This window comes from Glycine soja, chromosome 19 (assembly GCF_004193775.1).
Source record: "Glycine soja cultivar W05 chromosome 19, ASM419377v2, whole genome shotgun sequence".
In the NCBI taxonomy this organism is placed as follows: Eukaryota; Viridiplantae; Streptophyta; class Magnoliopsida; order Fabales; family Fabaceae; genus Glycine; species Glycine soja.
The window spans coordinates 36,840,970-36,854,485 of NC_041020.1; the positions used below are offsets into that span (position 1 = coordinate 36,840,970).

The 13,516-nt window shown below is 30.6% G+C and overlaps 1 protein-coding gene across 2 annotated transcripts; it reads right to left on the reverse strand.

Annotated features, from left to right (window-relative positions):
- Positions 1 to 8,935: 8,935 nt before the first annotated feature.
- On the reverse strand, positions 8,936 to 12,905 carry LOC114400611 (binding partner of ACD11 1-like). Of its 2 annotated transcripts, none has more exons than XM_028363140.1 (8): positions 12,672 to 12,905; positions 12,433 to 12,536; positions 11,889 to 11,964; positions 10,986 to 11,057; positions 10,834 to 10,908; positions 10,083 to 10,423; positions 9,707 to 9,830; positions 8,936 to 9,374 (listed from the first exon to the last, which is right to left on the reverse strand). In XM_028363140.1, exons 1-8 carry the CDS (start codon positions 12,675 to 12,677, stop codon positions 9,351 to 9,353), a joined length of 822 nt encoding a protein of 273 aa, XP_028218941.1. In that variant the 5' UTR covers positions 12,678 to 12,905; the 3' UTR covers positions 8,936 to 9,350. The 2 variants fall into 2 exon arrangements, with proteins under 2 accessions (XP_028218941.1, XP_028218940.1); XM_028363139.1 differs by having other exon boundaries at positions 12,663 to 12,905.
- Between the last annotated feature and the right edge of the window lie 611 nt (positions 12,906 to 13,516).

Consider the following 13,516-nt stretch of genomic DNA (forward strand, 5'->3'; position numbering starts at 1 on the left):
GACTCGTCAAACCCAAGCCTCGTGCTTGCTGATCCTTACAGGTCCACAAAATCTAAGGCCCATCCTTGGTAAGCCTCGACACAGCTTCGTAGGCTTGACTAAACCCAGGACAAACACATCCCTGGGTAAAGACTTTTTTTCATACCCTTTGTGTTGCAGGATCTTAGTAGCTGTTTTGTCAGTATGTGAGCGGATTGCTGATGCTTTTATATCATGGTAATGGATACTATTATCTTTGAGTGGATTTTCTGTATTGAAAATAAAAAGTTTATTGTGCTTTCATATTAAAACAATCAAGTTGTTCTTCTTGAAGGGTCCCAATGTATATAGTGAAGCTAAGTTGGCATTTGTCATATACTTGTGGTACCTGAAAAAAAAGGTATGGAATTCATTATCGTGGTAGAATCTAAATATCTGATGTTGCTCTGTTATTTTCTTCTCTTCAGCTTGATGGTTGAATTTAATATCATTTACATGTGTTAGGGAACAACATATGTGTATGATTCCTTCTTTAGACCATATGTTGCAAAACATGAGACAGAAATTGATCGCAACTTGTTGGAACTAAGGACAAGGGCAGGAGATACTACAGTTTTGTATTGGCAAAAAGCTGCTAGTTATGGCTAGACTAGAATATTTGAAATTTTGTAGTATGTTGCTGCACAGTCAACACCTTCGCCACGCCCTGCTCAGGTATTCATTGAGCTTGTCTTGGTTTCTCTATTATTATGTTTGAGATGTGGCTTAACTATACATAGCACTTTGGTAGTTGAAACCTGCCACATAAGTCTGAAGAAATTTTTTTAAAAAAAAGCATTGCATGTGGGATCATGAATTGGGTGCAAAAATGTGTAGCTTTTAATAATTTTGGAGTGGCGAGTTGGAACAACTAACAATCTCACGTGATTTAATTAAGATATAGATAAGCTATGTTTATGTGTATTCTTAACTGGAGCTGAGCAATAATTAGAGCATTATTAGTTGGTATATAAGAATTGTAGAATCACCTTGATTTTGTGTTTTCGGTTTTCATGATCTTGAGGTGACTCTATTCCGATACATACATAGAAAGCCCATAATCAAATCAAGACCAAATAATGTTCGGATACTTTATTGCCATTTGCCAACGCTTAAGGAAACTCTTTGTTACATTGGGGTTTTTTTTTTTAACAATACAACCCAACTATGATACTCGTAAATGCTAAGTTTGAAATAGGAATAAAATTTTGTAGAAAACTAAATTAATAAGCATTGAACCGGAAGGTCCTTAGACTTGAATTAAAGTTGACATTTAATTTGGCATATATATTCGAGATGTGAATTCTATTTTTTCATCTCTTTATATTTAATGACTTTGTTTTTTTATAATTTAGTTTCCAAAAATTAGTAATATTTTATTTTATGTTACGTTGGAAAGCCACACTTTGATGGTTTAAAAAAACAAACCAAATAATAATAATAATAATAATGATAGTAGTAGTAGTGAAATGAGTCTGTTAAAACAAAAATGCCTTTATTATTCTTGCATGGTTCATTTAGATGGCAAATCAATCACAATTGTCTTATTAGGATAAAAAAAGCAGGTGAATTCTTAATTTCTTCTCCATCCCTGAGATATGGATTGGCACTTTAATTTGGAGACTAATGAAGTGGGAACATGCATTGTCTTGAACCCGACGATCACCTACACAACATGTGTGCTTTCTTCTCTGATAAAATATGGCACCAAGAAGAGTGAAGAAGTCAACGCAAGTGTAATATTTGATTTATGTTGTATACAATTTGATGGTCTTGTCTCTGCTACTAGCTTGCTCATATAATGCATTGCTTATCCAACAAATCTCTTATTGACACATTCACTTTCTCTTATTCCACAGCACACATATCTCACAAATTCATAAACATTGTTTAAGCAAGAGAGAGTCACTACTATTTGATTGAGCAAGTACCTGTTGCAGCTGCAACAGTGACAATCATTGGATCCCGTGGAAGTTACGCGCTCGTGATCCGCGCCAGCTACCTCCTCCATTTCAACGCAATAAGAGGCCAAGAGTTGCAAGATAAACAATTACACTCTTCTCCTGAGAAATGAATGTGCTACAATTTTTACTTTTTTTTGTGTGGTAGCATATATATGTAAGTTGAAAATGAGTAATATTTATACCTTAGAATTTGATAGCTATCATTTAAATTTGTTTCTATATTAATATTATGAGATGGTCAATAATGTGATATTGTAATGAAAATAATATTTTTAAATATTTTAATTTAAATTTAATATATTTTTTAATAAATTGATTTTGGTTGGTTTATTGTAAAACAAACAAAATAAAAAATATTAATGTTAAGTAACATCGGTTAGTTTAAAACTCATGTAGGAAGTGCCCTTTCAATATCGGTTTTGACAAACAGGGATTGTGGAGCTTCACACTGCCAACTTTTTACATGAATATAAAACCATCCAATCTTGATTAAATGGTCATGCAGTGGAACATCAAATTTGAGTATGAACCTAGGAGTTTGTTGGCATAAATACACATTTTATATCCAATTGTTTCTTTTTTCTTTTCTCTTTTGTTGGATTGATGCCAACAAACAGTTAACATAGTATTTATAGTTAAATAGTTGAGTTCTCTCAAAATATGGAGGATCCTAATTAAGGTCTGGCTTAATTTTTATATTTGATGTGATTGTGAAAATTTAATTAAAAAAAATGTATTGGAAGTTTTCTTCCTTCTCCATTATAGTATTTTTTTTATTACCGTTATGTCAAAGACTAGGCACTCAAGAGTACTCCATTGTTATAAATTCTCTCTCCTTTTGTTTCTAAATCTTCTTTTGACGTAAATAAAGGAATTGTGGCTTGAAATTACTGTCAATATATCTTGAATGCTTTTATAAAACACACAATATTAACAACAAAGAGACAAATCTTAAAACAACATTTTAATAATTATTTAGTTGAGAATGAATTCATTTTTTATTAAAAATTTGTATAACATGTTATCACTTCAAATATTTTTTTTACTATCTTCACCTCTTAAATATTAAAGTATGTCTGTATAGTGATATTATGAACATATCTCCTCTCCCTAAAATTTTAATTTGAATATTTTAAAAATATCAATTGTAAGTTGGAGGTTTGGAGAACTTTACATTATTTTATTGGTACGTAACAAACACTTTCCGTCAACAATTTTATTTTTTGCTTCTTTCTTAAAACTTTATAACACAAAAACGTATGCCTTAAATAACTCACAATGAGGTGGAGTACATTATATAATAATAATAAGATATGTCTATATAGACATGTTATAATATATATATATATATATATATATATATATATATATATATATATATATATATATACACATATATATATATATATATATTAAAATTAATATTTAATTCAATGCATAATAAAAGAAATTGTTACTTCATATATATCATATATTTAAAATTATACCTTGAATTACCATACTATCATAAATAGTAGATGCATAAGTAATACGTAGATAAAATCTAGTAGTGTCTTTACAAATAAACATGTATTCAGAGAATACATTAAAATAAAATTAGCACACATATAAATGCATAATAAGAAAATTTGTTAGAAAATATTAAATTTAATGTAATCAAAGAAATATTGTAATAAAAATACGGACACACAAGTTTAGCCGTGTCTGTATTTTTGCTAGTTTATTTAATAGGAATCATTAAAAAGGTGATAGTATAAGGTGTTATATTAAAGATGAAATATTAACAAGTTATTAATTTGAGTGTCACTCAACTCAATTCCCTTAATCAATACTTGTATATGAAAAAAAAAAACTTAACTGAGAGGAGAGAATTTCACTCAAGATGATTAATTAGAATTTTCGACAAAATTAATCATTTGCATGCCCGTAGATATTTCTTACCATAGTTACAAAAATATTAAAGATGAAATGTTTTGTGAAGCTCAAGCAAATGATATATGCAAAGTATTAATTGAAAAAATGGTACAATCACTCCCTTTTGATTAAAAAATAAAGAAAAATCAATTAGCAATGGTATTATTTTACAAGCAATATTTTGTTTTTTTGGCTACGTTTTACAAGTAATACTTTTAGTGCAGAGCAAGTAGTTGAATAGATTGCAGAAGACGTTGTGAAAATGAAAAAAAATAACAAATATGTAAGGAGGTGAATTAAAAGGGATAAAAATTGTAACGAGATAAATACTAAAATTAAGACCACTTGGGAGTGTTAGGTCTTAATTATTATCAGTGATCTATATAAAAAAAATTATTGGGGATAAAAAATTATAATATTTTCAGAAAAAAATTATAATTTTTTTACAAAATAACTAATGTGTAGGAAAAATAATTTAAAATACCTATGTTTTTACAAATTATAATTGCTCTTTACATATTGTAATATTTTAAAAGTATTATATGATTTTCATTGTTAATACTAGAAAAAATTGGAAAGGTAAAGTAATAAAATTGATGTTCGTTTATTTCCTCTTTTGTTTTTTATAATTTTTTACATTCATTTAAAGAAAAAATATCTTACGGGGTAAAACAAATTTTTTATAGGGGGGAAAATAAATATTATTATATATATTCATGTAAAAAAATCATGTGGTAATAATTACTCCCACACCTGTGCATGCGTCATTGATTACCTGTGATTACCAAATAAAAATTAAGATGGAGCAACAAAGGATTTAGATGAGATAGAATGGGATGAAACTTTGCCATTATTATCATTTCATTCCTATCACAATCAAAATATTTCAACTAAGTAAACATTTTAAAATTTCAGTACATTCTCTTTATTTCGTCACGTCCCGCCAATTCAAAGAAAAATAATATTCAGAATTTATGTTAAACATTGACTATAAGGTATGTAGCATAAAAACTGGCTATAAGGCATATATAAATAACGCAAGTTGAAACAAACATATATTCATTTTATATTAGGCATTTTTTATTTGAAGTTATTTTATAAATTTAGATTATTGCTCTAAATATTAACAATGTTCTCCTTTAGGGATGACAATGTGGGTCGACCCATCCCACTTTTGACTTAGCCAGCAGACTAGACATCTTGGTTTGTTCTGCTTATGAGCAGACAAATTTCACGTCATATTTAAAAAAAAAAATTAAAACTAAATTTAAATTGTTAGATTACATTTAAAAAAATCAAAATTTTGATTAAGCATACATTCATTTATTTTTAAGAAAAAAGTATTAATAAATTATAATTATAGTTATCTTGAAATGTATCTAAGATATAATTTACTAATTTATTCTTCTAAAAAATGAGTGTAGGTTAACAAATATTTGTGAGAATTCGCTAATGCACACTCACTTCTTCTTCTTTAATGAATGTGTTAACAAGATACATAACTAAAATTTTCTTAAATACAACCTCTTAACTCCTCATATAATTTATTTTTAATGTGTTCATAAAACACCATCAATTAATCTTAAAAAAAGTAAGACACAAAATAAAACTAAGGTTTAAGACATCACTTATGTGATTCTGACATTTTAGAAGGTCCACTTAAGCCATAAATTCATTAAAGAGATACTCTATTTAATTATATTTAAAATGGCTACTTGGATTTATTTTATGTATGGGATTGATTGGTCTCACATGCATGATGCATTCCACATGGTTCTCCAACTTCACTGTTTTATTTTTCTTTTTGTTTCAATACATATTTCGCGTTGGCAAATGTGGATTGAAAGCCAAGAATCCTTTTGGCTTCTTCTTTAAATTAAGGGTCTATCGGTACTGAACACAATCGATAGGCAGTTAGGCACTTTCTCAACTTCAATTTCTCCCTTTTTTTACGAAATAAAGAAAAATGAAAACTTGTTCCTTACCTAAATTGAGATAAACTATTAATTTATATTTAATTATTTGTCTTCATCTTGTGGTTGACACTAAAGTGCACATGTATTCTTGCTTTTTTTACTAGAGATAATGCAACAGCAATGCGTTTACTATAAGCATGTAATGACAGTCTATTTATTGAAGGATGTAGAGAGCACACTAACTCACTAAGTCAAGAACACAAAAGAAATTAAAATAGCCAATAGTTTAGTTCAAGTAAAGTAAAATTGTTTTATTCTATTCCAATGTTGAATCCAATCCAATCTTTTTACAACCGCGTTGATAATTATCTTCAACTGCTTACTTTGCCTTCTATCAGTTGGTTCCATTCGCATACACACAGTAGATAGATAGTCTTTTAAAGATGTAAAAGCATTAATTTGAGGAGTCATGATGCAGGCCATTTTGAGATAGAAAATAAAAATTTGAAGTACTATTTCCCAAAGTTGTTAAACTTGGAAACGGAAATTTTATTGTTTTTATCTGAAAAGAAGTAGAATGATAAGTGAATTTTTCTTGAGCCAACTCCCCATTTCCAAGTCAGAACAAGAAGGAAAAGGAGAATCATATCATAATCAACTTTTAGAAACTGGGTCATTGATGTTGTGGGCTGTTTTGAAAGGCACGGGATACTTGCATAAATTTTGCATTTACACAATCTTCATATACTCTTATATATTAAACGTGTGAAACAATTGATGTAAGATTGATTTAGTTTAACCAGTGACATTAGGTTTGAATATTAGATATGCAGTTATGTAAATATTTAGAAGAGAAACTTTGTTATTCATAATAATCTTATCTGAATCACACAGAATTATCTTGAGTGAAAAATAGCTATGGTCTAGACAAAAAAATCTTTTACTGAATGGTGTCCATAGTAATCATACGCGACTCAAACATAATTATCTCCAGTGAAAAATACTTTTGTTTTAAACCAAAAAAATCTTACAGAATGGCATAGAGTATATACTATGCGCTCAATTATGTTTCTACAACTCAACTACTTATGATGATGGGTCCATAAATTTTACGTTGTGGGGGCAAAATTTCTATAAATAATTTTGTAGAGACAAACTTATGTTATAGATTAAATTTTTATAATTTATTTCATATTATGGGGCAATTTATAACTATATATATTATTAGTAATTTTTTAAAAACTTTGTGGGGATAATTGTCCCCATTGTTATATGAGTGGATCCGTCTCTGACTACTTACCCTTCCTCTTTCTTTCCTGTGATGCATTGTTTGGGTTGACATTTGCCTGTGTATATGTGTCTTTTTGGTTATCTACCTTACTGGAAACACTATTTGATTAATCTAATGGTCTAAAATGAAGAAAAATGGTCTAAAAGTCCCCAAAGAAACCAAATCCAAAGTCATTGAATTTGTTCCCCTACCGAAATCAGGTTGATGCCCTCTAAATAGATTTTGTCTGGTAAAATTTTTAAAATTAATTCCTCATAAACCAATCCCTTCAAAACTAATATTACTAATAAAATCTAAAAGAATCCTATAATGTAGGGTTATAAAACCGGTTTGAATTGACCGGTTAAACCAGTTCAATTGAAAACCACTGGTTTAAATAGTGATATATCAATCTGAATTAAATGTTACTGAAACAAGGACTTTCTCTCAACTGATCCGAATGAGTTAGTGACCCCAATGACTTTAGAAATGAACCAATATATTGTGAACTTTTTAAATAATTTTTTAAAGTAACAAACTATAGGTTATAAATGTTATTTTTATTTAAAAAGTAACAAATTATTTTTTTTTTATTTTTAAGATATATCAGTTCATTCAATTGGACCAATGAGTCATTACGCTTAACCCAATTGATCACAGAACTGAATTATATTCACAGTTAACTTTTCATGTTTCACACAATTATAATCATTATTTTTTATTTTTTTGACAGACACATTTATAATCATTAGATGAAGATTGATCAACTCAAATTTTAAATGTTTTCAAATCTAATTTTATTGAGATATAAGTTTTTTTTAGAGGAGTTGAGATCTAAGTTATAACTAATTATTATTTTAAACTTTAAACGCCTATGTGTAATCATTAGACTAATATAATTGACCGATTACACTAGATTTTTTTTTTCTTAACAGTACTATACGACCAAAATGACCTAACTAATACAACACAATACAGCAATCCAGATCCGTTTATCTCAGGCCAATAACATTGCTATAAACATTGATTTACTATTCCTACAGCTGTGTCTTATCATAATTCCTGATGTTGACTCTTGGGACATGTATACACCAATTGGCCTCTTGACCTATCCTATTTGGCACCTCCATATGAGGCTGAAGACAAGTAGCTATCAATCTGAGGCGAGTTGTTAGGTGCATAAGAAAAAATCTCATTAATTAATTATTTAGGATCCTTTGATTTAAAGGAATGAAAAATATGTAAAAATAAATTGAAATGAAGAGATAAAATATTTAAATTAAAATAGAGTATAAAGGTTAAAATCCACACCAATTTTTGAAACTTTCATCTCAAATCCATCCAAGTGTAATTAATCCAAAGATTACCTTACTCTTGCTCATGTAATAAACATGCAGTCAATCAAAGTCCTGTGCACAAGAATTCTTGTTTTTACAGAATGTGAACACTTTTGAGCATCCAAATGCGATGCAACATGTTTATGGAAATATTTTATTAGAGATAATGACAGAGAAGGACCATTGACAAAAAGATAAAAAACAGGACATGGCTAGCACGTGAAACAACAATTGATGACTGTACAAATTCAAAAATAAATCTAAAAGTTTAGAACTATAGTAGTAGTATTCAAATTTTTGTCTGTATGCTGAGGAACACTTTGATTAGCCGACAAGACCGCCACCATATTGGTCAAAAGTGGAGTGCACTAATGTCCATTATTACGCCTGCCAGGATCCTAACCATTGTGACTATTATTAGAGCATGGTCAAAACTGAAAAGTATATGCTTGACTATGCTTGTTATTTTTCATCCATGTTCATTTTGAAGCACACACAAATTTGAACGAATTGAGCTAACACAACACAATTCTTTACAATTTTTATCAATTGAATAAGCAAAGAAATGAAATTGTAGTCTGCAAGATGATAATTTCCCACGGAAATCTTTGAACCATATGTCAAGTTATACACGCACAATTTTTTTGAACTTTGACAGAAGAAATGCAGTAGCATCACACCTATAATTTCCTTTTCACAAAAGGGAAAAAAGCCAAAATCACTCGTGCTAAATGATATAGAAGCAACAACTAAAACAACAGAGTGACAAAAGAATACAAAAAATAGGATTAAATTGAATCACCGCACTTGCCACATGCATCTAACTGTTGAAGGGCAGAAAGAAAGCAGCGCATGCTCTGAAAGACCAAATAGTTTCAAACACATGTTCTGAAAGACCTGATGAAATGACTTGATTACCAAAAATTGTGGCCTATGCAGCAGCCACTGACGGTTCCTGCATCAATGAATGAAACCATGTTATCAACTCATAATATGTTCTCTTCTACACAATATTATTTTCTCTTCCACTCATTATATGTTTTCCTTAACAAAAGAAAAAATTATAGGTTTAAAATTTGGAATAAACTTAGATGTAGTTCTTTAGGTTTATAGCTTTCACCACAGTAATCTGTATAATAAAGGTTTGCGTTAAAGATCAACATAGATTATTGAGCTGAAACTTCAATTATGATTGGAAAACAACACCAAAAACAATTATGGAACTACGTCTAAGTTTTTTCCTTAAATTTTTATCTTTATGACTGACATTGCAAGAGCATATCAAACCTTTGCTGTCAAGTTTGAAACAGCCAAATGAAATTTTTCTCTAGTTTTAGTACTTGCAACATGTCCAGCCTTTGCCACCTTGCTAAAAGCACCGTTAAACCATGCTGTTCCAGCAGTCACATATCTGCAACAGACGAGGACAAACCATTAACAAGCATATCTTTTATAATCATCATCCAAATAACATACAACCTCAGGGTCAAATTAAGTCATAAGGATCATCAAGCATATTTAATTTCTCTCCAACATGTAGTTAATCCAGGTAATAGACTTTTTATTTCCCTGTTGGATCTTACCACAAAATCATAACAATTTCATGGAGAAATTCAAGTGCAGAAATGGAGATCATGTATCATTCTATTGTATTCAACCACACCTGCTTGTTTTGACAGCTGATCCAGTGTTATTTATCTTCCTCTCAGCTGCAATTATTGCTGCCATTGTCTTATCTGAAACCTGAAGCCTCTGATCCACGGACTTGACTTTCTGGTTCACTGCAGCAATGCCTACTGTCAATTTCTCCGTGAGTCCAACTCTCTTGTCCAAAGAAATGACCTTTGCAGATGCATTGGCAGTCAACTGATGCTTTTCATCAAATGCTTTAGCTTTGTTCACTGCATCTTGTCTTATTGCTGAACCTTTTGCCAGCATACTTGTAACTGCATCTTGTGCTTTACTAAGGTAGATTCTTCTATTGGTGGGGCTGGCTTTCCCCTCCTGAAAGAGATATAGTATAGCAGACCATGAGCTCAATCAGAAAACAAAATGTTAACAGTTTTATTAATTGTTGCCTAGCTACAAAGTTAACAGAATGCAGTGCTTAAGATTATAAGCAAGTGATGCAAGATTGACACAATGCAAGAAACCCTCAAAATAGTTAAGATTGTTATTGACATAACTTGCTTAAAACAAAATATCATGATTGAAACTTTCTTCTTTAACAGTTTTCAGAATTGCGGTGTTAAAGTAATCCAATATATTCAAAACACACTCAAATGTACTGACAAAGCCCTGGGTATAATAAAAATAAATACAACTACTTTTTAGCCAACTCCAAATGCCCATGAAGAACAGATCATCAAGAGAAATGGATCATGCAAAATCTTAATCTGGATTTTGGGTTTTACCTCAATACTCAAGGAGACATTCTCAGAATTCTCAGAAGGAGCAACATTTATAGCATTTTCCACCACCCTTACTTCCTGCAATAATTGCTTCTGATAAGCTCTAAATTTTACATCAATATGTGCACTATGATAAGAGTTCTTGCTGTACTTACCTCCATTTCACGATTTGGTACATAGTTCTCAGCTGGAGTTATCTTCACAACCTGGTCTACTATTGTTGCTCCCTGAGAAAAAGGCAACAAAAGTTTTATTCCCACAAGCCAAAAGGGCAAAAGCTTACATAAGATGTATAAGTTCTCAATTCAATATCAAGACCAAAATGTCATCATGTCATAGGATAACAACCCAGAAGAGGAAAGGAATTGACTCAAACATTAGTAAAGATATCCAAATAGACATTGCTAAAGAAATATAGACCTTTCTGATGTGGAAAAATGTTAGACTCTGTAATTTGTAATTCTAATTGCAATATATCAGTACTTTGACTACTTTCAAATTAAAATGATATGATGCTAACTTAAAGCTAAATTCTAATATATTAAAAAATACAGCAGACTTTTACATAAATGGCATCTTGATTCTTAAGGATTTCAGTATTAAGGTTTCCTTCTGGAGTTCAAGCCTATCTGACTTCAGTGACTTGCACCTGAATCTGATATGCATCGTTCATCAGAAGTCAAGTCACTTTCCTTCCTTTTCTTTGAAGTGAGCTGCATTAAGTGAAAGAGGTCTCTTTCAGAAACCTAGTTACTCCATGGGTACCAATGTACCATGTAAGTTGTGTTTTCTTTTTCTTAACGACCCATAGTAAGATGTGCAATCCTACAACACATCTCAGTACCTAGGACCTATCATGTCAATATGAAAAGTTACTCAAATCCACATTGTGAGCCACTCAAACAACTAAAACAGAAACACGGAACTAAATTGTGTGGCAAACACCATGTCACTCGCACTCAACGCAACCAAACACCACTGTGTAATTTCTAAAATGAACCAACTTATATCCTGCCATGGCTCCACTAACAAAATCATAAAAGGAAAAGAGACATTACCGACAACAATAATGCAATTTCAAGGGCTTTGGGATCTTTAAATGTCACATATGCAGTCTTTGATTTCCCATCTTCACTGCAACAAACAGACACACAAAATGCAATCATATTGAATTTGACTTCTCTCAGCAAGCATGGGAAAAAAAAAATTAAAAATACACGAGGAGTTCAAATCCTAAAGCAGAAGACTTCGAGTTTATCTTCAATTACTTTGCTTAACTAAGATAAGGTAACAAAAAGGAAAGTAGATTAATGCACTGTGACAGCACAATTTACACTAACAGCTAAAATTGTTAAAAACTGACCTGTCCTTTGTTTTATATTGATTTAATTAATACAACTTTAAATTATTGAAACCAAAATTAAGAACACCCCATATTTCTTCTCAGTCTTTTCCAACCTCTACCCCCTTTTTCCTTGTCGGAGTTGTGAAGATTGGAACTTGAAAAAACTGAATCCAAGCAACAAAAACATGTACCCCCCCCCCCCCCAAAAAAAAAAAAAACAAAACAAATTGAACTTATTTGGCATTAAAAGTACCCACCTCAGGATCTCAACATGCTCGATTTCTCCAGAAAAGGAGAAGAACTCGTGAATCTCTCTCACACCAGCTAGATCTGAAAGCTGCTTAACTTGAACAGTCCTCGTCTGAGATAATCAACACAGAGAGATAGAGAGAGCCAGAAACAGAAAATCAAATAATGCTCCAATTACAACAAGAAAGGGGTAAAAAGACGGGGTTTTGAATTCAAAGAAGAAGTAAGAGCTTATTACCTCAATTACCTGCATTGCGATTTACTCAGTGGAAACTGTATCTGTTCTGAGAGCTGAGTTGTTGAAGAGAGAGAAGGGTGGTGCGTGCGACGTTCTTCAGAGTGATGTTGTGTCACCGAACAGAATAGAGTTGCATTGAAGAAGAACGCAGAGAGAAAGAAATAACAGGAATGTGTGGTGTTAGAATGTAATCATGTCCTCAGGTACCTCGTAAAGACCAGGAACAATGCAGTGATTCTCACGTAAATTCCATAATTGTCCCTTTAAAGTCTCGGTGATCACTTTATTTTTCTTTTTTTTAAAATAAAAAAAGATACTGGATCTTTGAAGCAACAATTTTTTCTTCTTTATTTGGGGTATGTTTGATAGACATGGTGAAAAGTAATGAATAAAAAATGAAAGAGAGTTTAAAGTAGTAGTGGATTCAGAAAAAAAAAATTAGTAGGGACAAAAAATAGTTTCATATTTTTCTAAAAAAATTATATATGTTTTATTAAAAATGATAATAAAAAAATAAAAAATAATAAAATTTAAAAGGATAAAGTGAGTAAAATTAGTATCAATTTATTCCTTTTTTTTATCTTTTACAATTATTTATATTTATCTTATTAAAAAAATATCTTGTGACGACAAGATGTATTTTTTTATTGGTGCAAAAAAATATTTATTCAATATATTTAAGTAAAAAATGAATTACTTTGTGGGAATAATTGTCACATTACATTTCATATAGATTCGCCAATGACTTCAAGTAAAATGGTTTATAATTAAGGAATTTGACACAAGTGATTAATATGTTAAGTTTATTTCAGCTTCATCTTTGGCGAAATAATAATTTGTCAATTTTACTTTTC